General features: G+C 40.0%; 1 protein-coding gene across 2 annotated transcripts in view; it reads left to right on the plus strand.

The window, feature by feature from the left end:
* LOC144013426 (fibroblast growth factor 14-like) overlaps positions 1-7,952 on the plus strand; it is a 42,112-nt gene extending 34,160 nt beyond the window's left edge. For both annotated transcript variants that reach the window (XM_077512283.1, XM_077512284.1), the window contains exons 4-5: positions 4,208-4,406; positions 5,868-7,952. In XM_077512283.1, coding sequence (XP_077368409.1) covers positions 4,208-4,406; positions 5,868-6,016 — 348 coding nt within the window. In that variant the 3' untranslated portion in view covers positions 6,017-7,952. The remainder of the gene's footprint in view (positions 1-4,207; positions 4,407-5,867) is intronic.
* Positions 7,953-19,759: the final 11,807 nt, after the last annotated feature.

Consider the following 19,759-nt stretch of genomic DNA (forward strand, 5'->3'; position numbering starts at 1 on the left):
TCACGTACGTCAGCTGGCTGCCTTTTAGCAGTTTGTTTTTCAATGCCATTCATCCTTGCCGCTAACCACAAACACCACTTCTGGCTCCTTTTTAGCACAATTTGTCTCTTATTTTTTGGTGTTCACAGCACAAATAGCTACAAATTAATTTACACAACACTTTTTGTAAGGGCCTGTATCAACGATTAGTCCATCTCTCCCTATATGAAACAGTTTCATAGTCCTTGAAAAAGTATACATTTAGCTTTATGTTAGCATTTGCAATAATTGAAGAAAGCTTGGTAATGTTCTGAGGATGCCTTGTTGCATCTGGAACGGTGTCTTGAATATGTACGGAATGGAATGAAATCAGGGCATTCTATTGAAAACTGTGATTCCCAGTGCCATAAAGCTTAGTCTCAGCTGCAGGCAGAGGTGGGTCGTAACGAGTTACATTTACTCCGTTACATGTACTTGAGTAACTTTTTTTTTTAAATGTACTTCTAAGCGTAGTTTTACCACACAATACTTTTTACTTTTACTTGAGTAGATGTGTGAAAAAGGATCGCTACTCTTACTCCGCTATTTTTGGCTACACTAAAGTCGTTACTTTTTTTTTTTCTCTCCATTTTTCGTTCATTATCTTTACCAGAGACGTCAACAGCGGTTCTGCCGCATGACTGCGTTTCACCAATCAGACGTAGCAACAATAATCACGTGACGACTCCTTCCCTTAACATTCTACCAATCAGACGTAACAATGCAGTCACATGACTACAGGCGGCGTTTGGAACGTAGCAGCGGCGGCATTTTGGCATATAAAAATTCCACATCGAACCTGAGTTAACATGTCGCGGTAAGTTTGACCTAAATTCCCTTTTTGCTGTGTTTTAGGCAAGTATTTGTCTTAAGTGTTGAAAAGGACCTTTTCACATGGACACTTTGTTTACTGTTGCCATAAATGTTTATGGAGGCATGAATTGGCGATAGCCACTAAGTGTCACAAATTATTAACTGTAAAGACGTTTTGAGAACAGATAAACACTTGACTCCATGTAATGCCAGAACCTGGTAAGAAAACATATCAACGTTAAGCCATTCTTATTCAATGTAGCAATGATAGCATATGTAAACATAAAGGATTTAGGCTAAAAAGTACAAGTTTCTAATTGTTATGCTGGATGGGTATTAACAGAAATGTAGTGACCGCAATATTTCCAGTGTACACTCAGATTTAATACATTAATCATCAGAAATCCTACTCTAATATAGTTAACTTAATTTAACTTTGCAAATTGAACTGAATGTGTGATTTCAATGGCTTACTTGCCTGTAAACTCATAGCCTGATATTTTTTGTGACAACAGAAGGGTTCACCCCAACAAAATGAATTTTTTTGTCTGTCTGATTACGTTGGTTTTAAAAAATAAATCAGACAATTTTCAAGCAGTTACTCAGTACTTGAATATTCTTTTCAGCGAATACTTTTTTACTTCTACTTGAGTAAATGTTTTAATGACTACTTTTTACTTTTACTTGAGTAATTTTATTTTGAAGTAACGCTACTCTTACTTGTGTACAATTTTTGGCTACTCTACACACCTCTGGCTGCAGCTCAGGAGTCCTCTAACAGGACAAAGACCCAAGACAGACAGCAAAAAATACTCATCATTGTTAAGAACGAAACATTTGACTATTCTGGAGATTCCTGATCGAAATATGGCTAGCATTATTTGTTTATTTTTCTTAACCAAAAAAGTCACACAATTGTTAGATAAGGGGACAATTTGGTACAAGGGAGCTTGATGCTCAACATATTTGTTCCCCTTTTTGTGTTTCATCACGTATGGAAAAGCTCAGACTCGGCCTCGCATACAAAGTACGTCGAAGTGAAAAGATGCCAGAGAGAACGCTCATGTGCACTGTGAGGCACAAAAAAAAAAAAAAAAAAAGCGTGACGGAATAAAATGCAAGATAGCAAATGCAAGATAAGAAGAAAGTGAGAGAGAATCTCCTGCTGTTTTTTCCAAGCAGGAGGCTGTTGTCGTCGCCGTGCCGCCTTTGTGATTTATTCTCCCTCTTTTCCTTCATGTCCCAGTTTCACTCTGCTCTGTGCTCTTTCATTCATTCTTTTGCCCTTCTGCTATTTCGAAATGATGACAGGACCACACAGCAGCGCACCGCTAAAATGACTCACCTGGCTTCAGCTCGAGCGTCAAACAGCTTCTATTCTAAAAGCAGCTTTGAATGATGCATGGCCTCCCTGACCGACGCAAACATGAGACGGCGCGACACAAAAGATGGTCTTCTTCCACAAATGAATAATGAATCTTGGCCCAAGGTCGAGACTAAATATGTATTACCAGCTATTCAAGCCCCCAACAATCCGGTGACTGTTTGGAATCAGAGCAGTCACCCACGCGAGTGATTGGTGGCGGCATGCTAGTGTCTTAAAGAGAGCATTTAATCTTCATCACCCGCCTCGTTCTGTCACCAACCAATTATTTAGTCGCATTTCAAGAGCTGAGCAAATGCTCCTGAATCTCCCTCCATTCATCCCCGAGAGCCACAAGTGTGTGTGCGTGTGTGGGTGCATACATACACTATGATGTGTACACTGCTTACTGCCGACGACTTCCCGCAGTCGTGTTCTGCAAGAACAATCTTGTGTGGAAGAGCGTTGTAATATGTATATCTCTTTATGTCTCACGTTTGCAGCCCACCAACCACTCCACTCCACTCTACACACACAGACACGCACACACTGACCCCTCCCTCTCAGCGCTGGTTGGTTGCCACGGCTACATTGTCGCCTCTCTTCCTCATGTTGCTATGAGACTCGGACCGGCAGACCTGAGCTGAATGACAATGTGTCTGTTGCGCTGGCAAGAGGCCCAAACAGCCAATACGAGGAGGCCCAGACAAACAGACCCAACGGAGACTTTATTTGGGCCTCCTTGGACATGCGGGGGGTACCTCATCCACACATTTGTTCATCTGCACAGACAATTCATTCATGGGAAGAGCTGACAATTATATTACCCCTCCACACTTTGTTTTCATTGCCATTTCTTTGTTGTTTGGAAGTTGTGAGCATTACTCAATGACTTGCTTAAAACTTTGTGAAGTGTGAGGTGGGCCTAGGGTTATTATAGTTTGGAATAGGGGTGTTAAAAAGAATCGATTCGGCAATATATCGCGATACTACAGCACGCAATTCTCAGATCGATTCAATAGGCACCCGAATCGATTTTTTTAACATCCATTTTTGATGGAAAAATATTCAACAAAACTAACTTTCATACCTTAAGCATGGAAGAATGTTATATTAATGGAACATTATGCCTTAATATTTTATTTCAACGCTGTTCACACATGAAAAATGTTACAACCTGTTTGTTAAATACAGTGGCTCAGTTATAAAACTGAGGTTTCAGATCAATAAATAATACATTTTCATCCAAATCGTACAGTGTACATTGTACAAGTTTACTGAATGGTATTTTCTAAATTTGAGTAAAAGAAATCGCAACAATCGACTTGTAAATTCATATCGGGATTAATCGGTATCGAATCGTGACCTATGAATCGTGATACGGATCGAATCGTCAGGTACTGGGCAATTCACACTCCTATTTTAGAATTTGCATTTCAGTTCCTTTTAATTTTGTTTTGAGTTTTGTTTTTTAAAATTTAGTCAGACCACCAAAAAAGTAACACATTTCTGACCACGCGTTGCATTTCGACTGAGTTAAATGAAAAAAAAAAGCAAGCGAGCCGTGCTATTGGAGCCAAAATTCAAGCACGCAAAATTGTCACCTAGTAGCGACATCATCTGAAGGTGCTTTTCTATTGGCTGCTGCTAGATGACGTCGCTTCTGCGTGACACACTTTCCTTATTCCGGTTAATATTGAAAAATATAATAAATATAGTTAAAGGGGCTGTCTGCCGGTTTCACTCAGGAAAATGCACTTTTTAAATACAGGATTTAAACAAACTACTTCTCAATTTATAAATATGGGCTTTTCATAACGCGTGGGGGTGATTTTGACCTAAACCCCCACCCCCCCAGCCTGTATTTTGCCATTTTGTGTTTGTTTTGTAAACAGCGGGCCGTTTCTGTGGAAAGACGGTGTTTACACCTCTCCAGCCAATCGCAGAGTGGGGTGGTGGGGGCCGTGCTTCATTACTATTATGTTAAACGTCTTTTCATGCCTGTGTCCTCAGGAAATGTTCACCCCGGAGTGCAAATTTAAGGAGTCTGTGTTTGAGAACTACTACGTGATCTACAGCTCCATGCTGTACAGGCAAAAGGAGTCCGGCCGGGCCTGGTTCCTGGGCCTCAACAAGGAAGGGCAGGCCATGAAGGGCAACAGAGTCAAGAAGACCAAACCAGCTGCACACTTCCTGCCTAAACCTATAGAAGGTAATTCCCAATCGCCTTCACGCCTTGCTGCAAATGGGTGTTGAATAATAATCATCAAGATTATCATCATCATCAGAATCATAATAATAGGGATGATACTTTTTTTGAGATGGATACAATACCGATTCTCAACTCTTGAGTAGTCACGATACAAGATACCAATACCACTAGTATATAAAATTCCCACCCCCTCCAAAAAAATGACAGATCATTTTAAGAGAAAGACCTATAACTCCCAATACAGTATTTTTCTTTAAAACTGCATGAAATTAATGGCAATTTTCTATCCTTTAATTTCTAGTAAAACGACCAGTACAGGGCAGCCGATACTCGTGACGAGTACCGATACCTTAAAATAAGGCTGGTATTGGCACCGATACCTTGTATCGATACTCGCCCATCCCTAAATAACAACGATAACATAGCTATAAAGAGCCCTCACAACCGTGGCCACGTTGCATGTACTTACTTTCATGTTGGACAATAACCCAAGATTCACGAGTTTTCGTCTGGGTTTAGACCCTGAAAAATAGCACAATTTTTCTCCAGCAAACGGAACATCGCCACAGCAACAGCATGCAACAAAATAAAAAGCTTTCAATAACTTATCTTTTGTTGCCAAGTGTTGACAGAAGTTTTGACGAGCTTTAAAAATGTCTAAGGAAGTACAATCACTGATTTTAGTAGTAGTCGTTTATTTGGGGTGTCAGATTATTTGTAATCGTAATTAATCTCATGACTTCAATAGTTAACACGATTAATAGCAAATTTTATATCTGTTCTAAATGTACAGTAAAATATTTTTTCTGTTTCATACTCTTGTTAACATAAAAGTAGAAAAAATGTTAAATTAATAGAAATATGGCTGCATCTTTTAGTCATTGATACAGTAATTAAATAATTTATAAAATTGAGTTAAAATTAAAAAGATGTAGTGTACTGTAAAAAAATGAATGTGATATTGATTTGTGTTGAGGTAATTTTTCTGTCACTAGATGGCATAATTGCATTTGTAAGACAGCTCAGTGTATTTTTCTTTTCACATTAAGAGCTATCTAATCTTTAACATGAAGGAAATTGTGAAGTTCTACACATTTTTTAAATTGTAAAATACAACTTCACCCCACTCTCCACAAAATTTGTATTAAATTTATTACTACTATATTTTGACGTGGACGTATCTGCAGCATTGGGACTGGAATTCCCCCAGTACAGGCTTTCCAAGTAAGGGGGCGGTCATTAATCGCTCGTTAAAAACATTAGTGGCGTTAGAGGAACTTTAAATTAACTCAAAATTAACGCATTCATTTTTAACACCCTTTAGAACTATAATGCTTACATTTTCTTTTTTTTCTTTTTTTTTTTGCTGCTCTTCATCATTCCCATACATTTACCTTGTTGTTTCCCTTGCAAATGTCTTCCATCCTCTCCTCATCCCAACTTCCCCGCCCACCCCTCAAGTTGCAATGTACCGAGAGCCTTCACTGCACGACGTAGGGGAGGCGGCGCCTAAGATCGCCGGGGGCCCGCCTTCCAAAAGCACAACCAGCGAGCCAGTGGTCATGAACGGTGGAAAGCCCGTCAGCAAACCCAACAAGGAGGAGACATAGCCCACCACCTCCCCCACCCCCGCTCCCCCTTTCCATTCACAAGTAACCAGAGGCCAGTGCAAGTCAGCGATTCTGCAACAAACGCCACAGAAAAGTCAAGTCAAGTTGAGACTGGTTGACGGCGAGTTTGGCACCTGGCACCGCACTGCTCACGATAGGATCGAACTGATGTTGGAGGCGGGCAAGGGCCAAACGGGAAGAAAAATGAAGTGGCAGCAGTGCGACCTCCCCTTGGCAGAAAAGGGTAACAAACAATGATACAAATGTGTCACCTCCACCGGTGTTTTCCTGTGACGGTCTTGTTACGAAGAGGCCTGCTTTTCCTCCCCTGATCGTGTTCGGTTTGCCTGGTATGCTTGCCGTCGACACGCGCGCGCGCACGCTCCACGCGATGCATCCGGAGAAAGAAATATGTCTGCGTGCTGAAGATGCATCCAATCTGGCACACAATGTTCTGTATCTCGACCTCACTTAATTCGGTTGCAGTTGACAGTCGAGCATGTTTCTTTACTTCGTTGTTGGTAACTGGTTTAAGGACACGAAACACTGATGAAAACAAAGCTGCATTACCCCGGGATTACACCGGTTGCGTGTGCGGTGCGGCTGCGTCTTGACTGCGTGCTCCGGACGCGTCAACTTTTTGGGCAACTCGCACGCTGCGGTCCGGCAGCTCCGTCGCCGGCCACTTCCCGCCGTGTCTCGCGTGACCGCGCGCGATCATGTGGCATTGAAAACAACGACAAACGCACAGAAAGTCTGTGCTCAACAGAGAAGCAGAAAGAGAGGTGGACTTTTATTATTTTGTGGCTTACCCTCTCAAATATAAACCTCTCCTCGTCCATGTTCGCTGGTGTCTAAACCGTGAATGAGCACCTCGCACGTTAACTCCAGGCCCGTCTATGCCCACATCACGTTTTGCTAACATGCTTGCGAAATAGGAGCTGGCGAGTGTTTTATTTTGAAAGGTCACTGGAAATTCATTTTGAAACTGCGTCGGTCTTCCTGTCCCGCTCGATGTGTTTTGTGCTGGCTTGCCATTTGCCGGAGGCCGGCAAAAATAGAAAATAGGTCTATCCTTGCGGAAGGGCTTCGGCACGCCGCAGCTGAGACGCAGTCGAAACGCAACGCACACGCAAGCGGTGTAAATTGCACCATTCGAATGAATGGAATCTAATTAGTTGCGTCGCCGGACCGCACCGCAGCCGCAACCGGTGTGAGTCCCGGGTTATTGTGCAGATACAGAACAGATTTTAGTTGCTACCTCCCTGCCAATCACCTAAAGAATGCTACCACCTCTTTCCTTATGTAGCCATTTGAGAATCCTGGCAATGACTTGCTCACATTGGCATGGAGCAAGAACCGAAGAGATTTCACATGTTTTAGCAAATGAAGGCGGAGCTGCGGGCGAATTGATTGTTTACACGGAATAGCAGAGGACACGTAGAATGTAGCTGAAGGGAAAAGTGCAAAGCGACACTCAGAGAAAAAGGACATATTTGTACTTATAATGGTGTACAATGGCGTGCACCCTTGATGCTGTACTTTTGACTGCTTGGACCTCAAAAAAGGGTAAAAACATGGCACCCATAAAAGTCTTGTACACGCGCACATAGTGATTGTACCTTGAGGGACAGAAATGAACTCCCATTTCTGACAGTGTATCATAACTTGCTGCCTTCCCATTAACTTGAATTGACAGACAGGAGGGTAAAAGTGAACAGGGTAAATCGTGTTAAAGGCAGGGTGTGTCGTTTTCACTCAGGAAAATGCACTTTTTAAATACAGGATGTACACACTTTAACACATCTGGGCTTATGTTAATGTTTGATGGTGATTTTTTTTCCTAAAGCCTGTATTTTGCCATTTTGTGTTTGTTTTGTAAACAGCGGGAGGTTTCTCTGGACAGAGTGTTTATACCGCTCCGGCCAATCGCAGAGTGGGGGATGGCGGGGGGGTTGTCGGAGAAGGGGGCTGCTCGAATTTGTCAGCTTCGTGACGTCACTCCCGCGGCAACGACAGCACTCACCAATTTTTTTTTTCCACTCACTCACTCACTCACTCACTCACTCACTCACTCACTCACTCACTCACTCACACATGTAAGCTAGAGTGAGTGAGTGAGTGAGTGAGTGAGTGAGTGAGTGAGTGAGTGAGTGAGTGAGGAAAAAAATCCATGCGTGCTGTCAAGTTGCCGCGGGAGTGACGTCACGCAGCCAAATGCGCCCGGCCCCGTTTGTGACACGCCCCTCGCCCTGCGATTGGCTGGAGGAGTATAAACACTGTCTGCCCAGAAAAACGTCCCGCTGTTTACAAAACGCAAAATATAAGGTGGGGGTTGGTGGGGGTTTAGGAAAAAATCACCACCAAACATTAACATAAGCCCAGATGTGTAGAGAAAGAGTTATTGTGTACATCCTGTATTTAAAATGCATTTTCCTGAATGAAAACGACACACCCTACCTTTAAAGCCGCAATACGTCATTGATGTGAGGCAGGATGTGTGACATGAAGATATTGTAGCGACAACGCTTTTGAACAGGTGGCTTAAAATATCCGGCGAGTGTTTGACCGTAAATACAGCGCCGAGATTTTAGCCTCAATCAGCATATTGCATGATCAGCTTGTGTGGGTAAAAGAAAGCAAACCAAATAGATTCCTCACTGTGACCATCAACATGGCTCCAATCTGTTCAGCACTTGAAGCCTTGGCTTTTTCTTCACACGCCAGTAAACAAAACTGATAGTTGTTTGTAAACTATCCCTGCGAAGGTCAGAATACTGTGATCTCACTTGCTGGTGCGAGTGAAAGAGCGAGGAAAAGCGGGTGCGGGCACACCAGTCTCACCGATCAACATGAATTCAAATGGGCATGTCGATCATAACAGCACGCGTGAAAATGTCTCAGTCATTGTGGTTGCAAGCAGCCTTACATGGTGAATTCCAGAGCTCGCATATGATGCTGTATGATGCCAGACATGTATGAGAATAGCAAGACGGTGGTGAGACGTGCTGCTATTAACTTCATTAAGCTCAACTGTGATTTCTCTTATTTTTGTTTGTTAAGGTGATGCTAGATTGACTGATGAGGTCAGACTACGTCAACTATGATGTTTGCAGATGAAGTTGTGATCTGTGAGAGAGTAGGAAGCAGGTGTAAAAAGCACCTAGAGAGCTGGAGGGATCCACCAGAGAGACGAGGACTAAAGGTCAGTCGCAGCAAGACAGAGCGCATGGGTGGCCATATTAAGCTCATCAACAAATGACCTGGCCCTTCTGTCCATTTAAAAAAAAAATCAAATGTGACCCTCGAGCGCCAAAGTTGGCCCCACCCGTGTGTTATAGGCTCAGATTCCAGGAGGGGTTCTTGGACTGGAACGAGCACTCTGTGAAGATAGCCACAAAGATAGAAACCAGGCTGTGTTGTTCAGGCGAGCTGCATCGCCTCAGCAACAGGACGTCAGTGCGGCTTTATTTGCTTCACAGTGGCAGAAACAACTGACTTATTCCTCGTACTGCAACATCTTGTCGTGTTGTTTGCTCTCTCCAATGACGTGTCTGCTCTGCACCCACGATGACTAAATCACTGCAAGCTTCGTATTCTTATCACAAAAGTGTCAACTTGCAACGTGTCAAGTGTATTTCTGCTGTCGTCTCAATGGGAAGTTGTTGTAGATTTGCTGATCTGAAGCTATTTGGTTTATAATGGAACCTCTAAAGTTGAACACCCTCGTGGTTGTACTATTTGCGTTTGCACATGAGATCGCAATTAAGAGTGCATCAAAGGAATAATTGTGGGTTTTTTGTTTTGTTTTTTACACATTACAAATGTGGCAGCAGCCTCAACATGAGGTTTTAGAGAAGAACACGAGAAGTGAATAGAAGGTCCACCAGAAATTATAGACTTAATACTGATATTTAGGCCGACTCTGAGCCTGATGACCGTTTTCCGGCCGATAAAAGCCCGATTATCGTCTGTCTATAAAAGATGATCCGTGATGGTTAACCTGTGTTGTCAGAAGTGTTGAGTGTTGCCCAAATCAAGCCTGGAAGGCCGGCAGTTACAAATGCTAAACCTGTTCAATATTTAGAATTAGGAGTTATAACATCTGTGTCAACACAAAGGGGCCTATTCACTAAAGGTTTGCGTCGCCTTTGCACGCTAACCGGTTAAAATGGAGCAATCCTGGAGCGCTTAATTCACTAAACACGCGCAGATGGGGAAATCCGTCACTAAGTGCTCTGCCGACCAGATTGCGCCACGGTGCGCCCGTGTTATTTGCGCGTATGCAAATTAGGTCATTTGCATACATTTGATGCAAAATATGCCCACCCCAATGCAAATGAGACTCATTGATATGCAGCGTCTAATTCACTAACGCCAGCGCAATTAGCCACATCGAGTTTGCGTGACGCAAATAAAGTTTTTGGAAAGCATGTATTAACTAGGGCTGTCAAAGTTGAAGCGTTAATATATTAATTAATCACAGAGAAATGTCACATTAATCACGTATTAACGCATATTAATCGCACTATTTTTTTTTTTACCGCACTTGAGCCTTGACCGTAACCGCGGATGGTTACATTGAAGGCTGCGCAGGTCAGTGATGAGGTCAATGCACAGCATTTCCTACGCCTGTTGTTCCAAAATGAGCGGGGTGACTCCAGTTGGTGTGCTCGCAGGTAAATTTCGCTTTAAAAAAAACACCCCAACGGGACTTTAGATAAAACAAAAGTAATTTACTTTTAATTAATTAATAATTGCTGAATTGCACCCAATTGATATGATGCTGTTGCGTTTTGAGCAATACGCGCAATGCATGCAATTGCGTACATGCATTTAATCAATGGTTACAAATGACATTCAAATAAAATACGGTATTTTGTATTTATTTTCTATTACGCAAATACGCAAGTAATTTAGCTGATTACTCGTGATTAATCAAAATTAAAAAGTGTGATGAAGCAGATTACAAATTTTAATCGTTTGGCAGCACTAGTATTAACCTGACGCAACCTCGTTCCCGGGATTATGACAGCAGTGGATGTGGTTCGGTGCATGTCATTTTGCTGATCACGCGGAGAGGAGAGCTTCAAAATTATTTCTGAATGTAACCAAATCTCATGTCGGCCAGCGCCTTAGAGGTTCCACTGTCGACCAAATGTTTACGTGCTTCTTTGGGTCCTGTGCGTTCTCAAAGTAATTTTCCACTGTGAGGGCCCCGATGAGTCTTTTGGCCAGTGTTGTGCTTGTCTTTTGTAGATGAAATGTGGATCTTTTGCGTGTATTGTAGCACTCGTGTCGCGCTATAAAGGTTGCTAGGTAACGATCGGAAAACAAGCCCTGACAATCACGTCTTTTGTCGTCATTTGATCTCACTGGGAGAGTTTGGAGAATAACCACCACATAGATCACGCACAGTTTGGTGTTCTTATTGACCGTATTTCTTCCAGTTATTTTTTTATTTTTTTTACAAAGTTTGAGCTGACTTTATCATTGGAACCCAAACCGTGATTCATGCTACACGTATACGTAGCATCACGTACAATTGGAGTAAGCCTGGTGTGATGCATTGTGGTCATCACGCAGCACTCGCTTTTTATCGGGACGGAATGTTCTTCATTGTGCACTTCAGCACCGAATAATCAGTCTTTCAGCTTGTTGGGTTAGCACCTGGGGAGAATGCTGCTTTTGAAGATCTCTCCCACGTGTTCAAGAATATTTCCCCGGGCCGCCGACCAAAGAAGCCGACATAACAGGGTCTTCCGGGTTGCTAATCACACATCCCAATTAACTCTTTGACTGCCAAAAACGTTTAATAACGTTGAATAAAATCACGATGTATGCCGCCATAAACGTTAAGTGACGTCAACTCCTTTTTGTGTGTGTGTGTGTGTGTGTGTGTGTGTGTGTGTGTGTGTGTGTGTGTGTGTGTGAATATATCAGTGGTCAGTGCAACGTCCAACTGCAGCGCAGCCGGGTCAATGAGTTGTGAAATCAAAAACACCCACGAGCTGTGGCCAGCAGATGGCAGCGGTAGCTGCTCGGGCCCTAACTAGAGCTGCGAATTACAATGAAACATGACGCAATCTGATGAAATAGAACGATTTCAAGGCTGACGTGAATGATCAAAGTCTTTGTAACATTAACCTAATTTGACGGAGCGTCACTTAAACAAAAAATATTAGTATCAAAGTCACAGTTGTGGAGAAAATGTATCTTTTCTTTTCAATTTTCGCTCAATGTCACTCAAATGACCTATTTTCAAATGGTGATTACTAAAGAACGGAATAAGGTAGAAACATACTTTTTTTTCCCCTAATGAAAGAATGGAATGCGATCTTTCATGTGGCACCCATGTTGTTTATGTGGAAAAAAGAACACAATATTCTGTTAGCTTCGAAAAATGAGTTAAAATGCTCGAAATCCGCTGGCATTGGGGGTTGTTTTTTTGATAACGTGTGGCAGTAAAAGAGTTAAAGGTGAGCATCTCCATAGTAAACCTACCGATGGCACCAAAGCTACAATTCTGAGCCCTAACGACGTGTTTCTGCGTCTGCTTTAATGAGCAGGGAGCAATCACGACAAACCCGGGACGTCTTTTCATTTTCATTCCTGCGCGCAGCTGCTAGCGACGTGTGTTGTAGCGTGAACGTGCAGCCGTTAGCTAGTCGGCGGCGTGGGCACATTGTAGCGACAAGGGCATGTGACGGTTCGAACTGTGCTCATGATGTAGCCTGTCTCCTTCAGATTCACTCTGTTCTTGGAACAGGAGAACGCCTTACTCGACATGCATACAAGCATCCTTTGGTCCACTCCGTTGCTCACTGCTTGGACTCTTTCCACTTGTTGCACGTGTTATTTAAAAAAAACAAAAAACAACAACAACAAAAAACGGTACAGTGGTATGGGGTGGGAGGGGCTAATGCATGTGGTCATGTAGGAAATATGAATATAAAGCAGCATATAGCCAAGGGGTGGGTAAAGTCCGTTTTGTAATCCAGCCTACTAAGCATTTACATCATCGAGAGCCTTGTCACATTTGTTGCATTAATTCAGATGATTTTTCCCCCTCATTGAAATATTTATTCATATTATTATTATTTTTTTTAACTTTTCAATTCACATCTCTTTAAAAAAAAAAAAAAAAAAAAACTTTGATGACCCTCATGAAGATGAGCTGTGTAGGAAATGGTTGGATAAATAAAAATTGAAAACATGATCATTATTATTATTTTTTCATACACTTTAACATAAAAGTTTCATCTGTCCATTTTAAAAGTCATAATATATGTGACCGCTGAGCAAATCAATTTGCCCACCCCTGAGAAAGTCCGTTTCTGCTACTGATTTGCACCGGTCGAGATGCTTTACAGTCTGTTGGATGGTGTCTTTTTTTTTTTTTTTTGGTATCTATTTTTACTGTCTTGAATGTATTTTTGTTTTCGGATTAGATGAAAAAGAGCAGTAATTAAAGCAAGCTGATGTCCAGCATCTCACCAGTGTTCATCCTGTACCGTTACAGCGAAATGTGACGAGTGCTGACCGTCTTTCAGTTAAAGGTTCAGTTTCTCTAATGTCCATAATATGCAAATATTGTACAGTTTGTGTCCAACTTATTGTATACACTCAGATCAGAACAATATGAAATAAAAGATTTCTAGAAAGAGAGCGTGACTTGCTTGAAGTTATTTGTGTTTCCTGTCAATGCACTGTGTTCATTTAATAAATCATAGCAAAAAAAAAAAAAAAACATTCCACATTTGCACACATTCAGATAGGCTAACGAGCAGCAAATCATGATGCATGACTTCAAACACACATGGCTAATGAATCGTGCTCACATGTCAATTATGTCATGCAGTGATTAGTTTTAGCAGAGCACAACAAAAGGCTGAATCTGTCTTTTAAAAGCACAGGTGCAAATTGTTCTCTTTGCTCTCATATCATCACACATTCTCCCTTTACACTTGCTGTTTGCCTGTCCCTGTGGCTGTGTGGTGTTTTTGCTACACCAACATAGGGGTGTTAAAAAAAAAAATCGATTCGGCGATATATCGTGCGATTCTCGAATCGATAAAAAAATATTTTTTATTTATTTTATTTTTTTTTAAGAGCTCAGAATTGTTCATTCTGTAGTCTTACTGATTAAACGTCTTATCATCATTGCCTTTTTTTTTTTTTTGGGTGTGTGTCAATCGATTTTTAAACTTCCATTTTTACTGGAAAAATATTCAACAAAACGTCTGACTTCGGGTTAGGATTCACACCTTGAGCATGGAAGAATGTTATATGAACGGAACATTAAGCCTTAATATTTTATTTTAATGCTGTTCAAACATGAAACAGATTACAACCTCTATAAGACTGAAATTTCAGATAAATAAATAATACATTTTCATATAAATCTTACACTCTACAAGCTTACTGATTAGTATTTTCTAAATTTGAATGGAAAAAAATCGCAACAATCGACTTATAAATTCGTATCGGGATTAATCGAATCGAATCGTGACCTGTGAATCGTGATACGAATCGAATCGTCAGGTACTCGGCAATTCACACCCCTACACCAACAACACACTAACGGAGCATTCAATTCAATTCAATTCAAAAACACTTTATTTGTCCCCGAGGGGCAATTCAATGGCATACGAGCAAAAAACATACATAAATACTATAGCTAATACGCAAAATGGGGGTTGGTGGTCTGGTTCCTGGAATGCGGCTGGCGTGGGCCGCTCTGCTGGGGGAGCTAGGCTGGGCAGCGCACAGGAGTCATCAGATCTACAACGTGCTAGCAACCAGTGGTGCTAGCTGACCAGAATCGAGGCAAAAATTGCTTGAAAGCAATGGGCAGGAATGCAAGCCGATCTGCTCTTCTGGAAACCACAACGTGTAAAAGCTGTAACCTTGGCGACTGGCTGATCTATACACAAAAGCCTGAATGTGGAAAATAAGGTTTCCACACAGCAACAGGATTATTTAAAGCCCTCACACATATAAATCTCCTCACTTCAACACTCACTGGTCTTATTGGGAAACAATATTTTGTGCTTCGATATGTATTGCTGGATTTTATTTATTTTTTATTTTTTAATCATTGAACTACAAACATGCCGCGATTGTCAAGGAAGTAACAATTGACTTGGCTGCTGTAGCTATATTAAAAAAAACAAAGGCAGGAAAATTTGTGAGAAATAAAACAAGGGAGTGTGAATATTTTAGAGGCTTATGGTTCTATTTCTTCATTGTACACTGCATTTCCAGGAATGAGGTACACAGGTACATATAAAAATTCTAAATGTAAAGTATTAATGTATGATATAGTTCGCTTTGGCGGCAACCATGGATGTCGTTTTATACCCGGAAATCGATTTTGTTGTTGTTGAAAGCTTGTCTGTGGTCGGGCTATCCTTGCTTCCCTATTTCATCCAAAGGTACATATACAATTAAAAATATAGTTAAGTATTATTGTCAATTACAACATACTATATATTAGGAAAATTTGTTACCACTTTGTTTTTCAGACCAATACCAGTACGAGTACTCAACTCTTGAGTAGTTACTGATACCAATAGCACTGATACCGATACTACGTACTTTTAAAAACAAAACAATGACAGATTTTAGAGAAAGACACATATATATATGTGTATATATATATGTATATATTAGAGGTGTCACTCGATTAATTTTTTTTAATCGTAATTAATCGCATGACTTCAATAATTAACTGACGATTAATCGCGCATTAATCGCACATTTTATATCTAAATTTATATCTAAATTTACAATGAAATGTAAAAATGTTACCCCCTAATTTAAATATGATTTACTTTTTAGTCATTGTTACAGTAATTTCTTAGCAATTCAATATAAAAAAAAAAAAAGTTAAAAAATAAAATATGTACTGTACTGTAAAAAACAAAGCAAAGTGTGACTGATTTGTGTTGGTCCTTTTTCTGTCACTACAGTATATACATATATATATATATATATATATATATATATATATATATATATGTATATATTAGAGGTGTCACTCGATTAAATTTTTTTAAATCGTAATTAATCGCATGACTTCAATAATTAACTGACGATTAATCGCGCATTAATCGCACATTTTATGTCTAAATTTATATCTAAATTTACAATGAAATGTAAAAATGTTACCCCCTAATTTAAATATGGTTTACTTTTTAGTCATTGTTACATTAATTTCTTAGCAATTCAATATAAAAAAAAAAAAAGTTAAAAAATAAAATATGTACTGTACTGTAAAAAACAAAGCAAAGTGTGACTGATTTGTGTTGGTCCTTTTTCTGTCACTACAGTATATACATATATATATATATATATATATATATATATGTATATATTAGAGGTGTCACTCGATTAAATTTTTTTTAATCGTAATTAATCGCATGACTTCAATAATTAACTGACGATTAATCGCGCATTAATCGCACATTTTATATCTAAATTTATATCTAAATTTACAATGAAATGTAAAAATGTTACCCCCTAATTTAAATATGGTTTACTTTTTAGTCATTGTTACAGTAATTTCTTAGCAATTCAATATAAAAAAAAAAAAGTTAAAAAATAAAATATGTACTGTACTGTAAAAAACAAAGCAAAGTGTGACTGATTTGTGTTGGTCATTTTTCTGTCACTACAGTATATACATATATATATATATATATATATATATATATATATATATATATATATATATATATATATATATATATATATATATATATATATATATATATATTTGTAGTGACACTTTGCTTTGTTTTTCACAGTAATCGTCAGTTAATTATTGAAGTCATGCAATTAATTACATTTAAAAAATTTTATCGGCTGACACCTCTAATATATATGTATATAAATTTTTCTATTTTTCTCATTTTAATTTCTACTTCCTGATCATAAAACGGCAACAAGAGGGCAACCGATACTGCTGGTATCGTCTGCTGTCGTGAGTATCGATACCTTAAAATATTTACCCATCCCGACTCTGTATATCATCACTGTCCTGTGAAAAACACGTCCATTTTTGTCTTTTTTTTTTTTTTTTATTCTTTATGGGATGAAACTGAATGTAGACAACCCAAAAAGATATATTAAAAAAAAATCAAATAAATAAATGGACATCCGTGTTTTTTCACAGGACAGTGATGTAATGCGCTTTATTGGTATGACTTAATTGGCAAAGTCGGCAGTCTCACTTCTGACCGAAAACGTATCTTCTGGTTGTAAACGCTTAAATATGGTGCGACAGGACTGTGACGCCGTTCACTGGCAGCTCATATTGCACAAAACTGTGACACTGTTGACAGTTGTTAGCGTTGATTGCTTCACAATGAAGCTCTCCGCTAATGCTAATGTGTCGCGTACACGAGCTAGGAACCACTTTGAATCCCTCCAAGAGCTTGTGGAAGCTAAACAGACTCGCAGCTCGGAATTGTCAGAGTAACAGTAAATAGTAAAATAGGAAATTGAGGGTACAAATGAGTAAAACTGAGGGAACAGATCGCCATAGAATGTTCCTGTACAAAAGTCCTGCTTTTGTACTGTTTTGTTTAAGATGCTCGTTCTGTGACGGATCATGTTTCCCCCTTTTTACCTGCCCATTGCCTCCGTCTATCGTCCTCCAATCACCTCCTCCTCCTCCTCCAATCACCACCCTCCCCTTCCATCTATCACCTCTCCTCCCCTTCACACTGGAAGACTGATGAAGAAAGAGAAATGTGGCGATGGGAGGTGAGAAAGCAATCATTTATCTCTTCGGTGATAAAGTGACATTTGGCGCATGTGCCGTCCAGCAAAACACACAGTCGGAATACTGATGAACCAATCAGGAACTGCTTCTGCCCGGCACCGGAGATGCTTGTTTGGTATCATAGCAACCGTAAAAGCGTCAGCCAAGTCTCTCACTGAGGATGGATTTGCGCGTATCCCTCCTGCTTCAACGGGGAAATAGCTTTGAAGTGGGTGGTGGGGGGGGGGGGGGGGGGGGGGGGGGTTCACCACACCACGCCACTCACTGCTAATTAACTCTTTTACTGCTACACTTTATTATTTAACTCATTCACTCCCAAAAACGTATACGTTTTTTAGGTTTTTGTTTGCTAGAGTTTTTGTATGAAGGCTTTGATGCAGTTTCTGACCTGAAGTGGTCGCTTAAAGTGATAGTAGTTATTACAAAAAAAAAAAAAAAAAAAATGTGCTTCATCTGTTTTATTATTACCATCGCTTTCAGCTTCCACTTCAGAAACTGCATCAAAGCCTTCATACAAAAACTCTAGCAAACAAAAACCTAAAAAACGTATAAATACGTCTTTGGGAGTGAATGAGTTAAAAAATACAAAAAAAACAAAAACAAAACAATGCCAGCTAGGGCTGGGTATTGCCGCCAACCTCACGATACGATACGTATCACGATACAGGGGCCACGATACGATACGTATTGCGATACATATGTATCCAACATAAGACATTTTATTTCGTTTTTTTTTAAACAAAATATAGGAAAATAGGTACACTGAGACACATACCATGTTAAGTTTAGAAGTAAAGAAATGTTGATATTCTTCCTCTGCTTTCATTTATCTTAGCAAGACACAGTGTCCAATCACTGGTGAGCTATTTTTGCATTAATTGAAGGCAATTAACTTCAAAGACGCTGCTGGTTTTTATTTTTTAGGTACAATGCAAGCTGCAAAGGCAAACGTTAACTGTCTATTTAAAGTTAACGAGCAATATCGATACTGACGCTTGCGTATCGATACGTGTATTGTAATGAGGCCCGCAACGATATATTGCCGTATCGATTTTTGGAGCACACCCCTAATATAAGCGGATTTCGAGCATTTTAACTCATTTTTCGAAGCAAACAGAATATTGTGTTCTTTTGCTACATTAACAACATTTTGTCCAAAACAGTGACTTTGATACTAATATTTTTTTGTTTAGTGACGCGCCGTCAAATTAGGTTTAATGTTACAAAGGCTTTGATCATTCACGTCAGCCTTGAAAACGTTCGATTTCATCGGATTGCGTCATGTTTCATTGTAATTTGCAGCTCTAGTTAGGGCCCGAGCAGCCATCTGCTGGCCATATTTAGTGGGTGTTTTTGATTTCACAACTCATTGACCCGGATGCGCTGCACTTGGACGTTGCACTGACCACTGATATATTGAAAAAAAAAAAAAAAAAAAGTAATTGACGTTTATGGCGGCATACGTTGTGATTTTACTAAACGTTATTAAACGTTTTTGGCGGTCAAAGAGTTAAAATACAGCCTTTGTCCGAATATGAACCCTATTCCCTATATAGTGCCCTACTGAGGGGGGGGGGTCATGCCATTTTGTAGTGGTGTCCGAATGTCTCGGGAACGAAAATGTAGGACACTCAAAATTACCCACCATGCACTCTGAGTAGTAGTGAACATCGATGTCCACTGAATCGGGTTGACGTAGACCACGATGGATTGCGAGCAGGAAAAAGAAATGGCGCAAGTGAGAGAATCAAAGCGATGCATTAATAATGCAGGGGTGTCCAAACTTTTTCATTTGAGGGCCACATACAGAAAATCAGAAGGACGCAAGGGCCACATAATGTTATGAAGAGAAATTTTTAAAAAGATCACAATATTGTAAAAAAAAAAGATCTCATACTTAAAAAAAAAGCACAATATTGTGCTTTTGTGCATAACAGCAATGCATATAATAC

This window comes from Festucalex cinctus, chromosome 2 (assembly GCF_051991245.1).
Source record: "Festucalex cinctus isolate MCC-2025b chromosome 2, RoL_Fcin_1.0, whole genome shotgun sequence".
NCBI classification, from domain to species: Eukaryota; Metazoa; Chordata; class Actinopteri; order Syngnathiformes; family Syngnathidae; genus Festucalex; species Festucalex cinctus.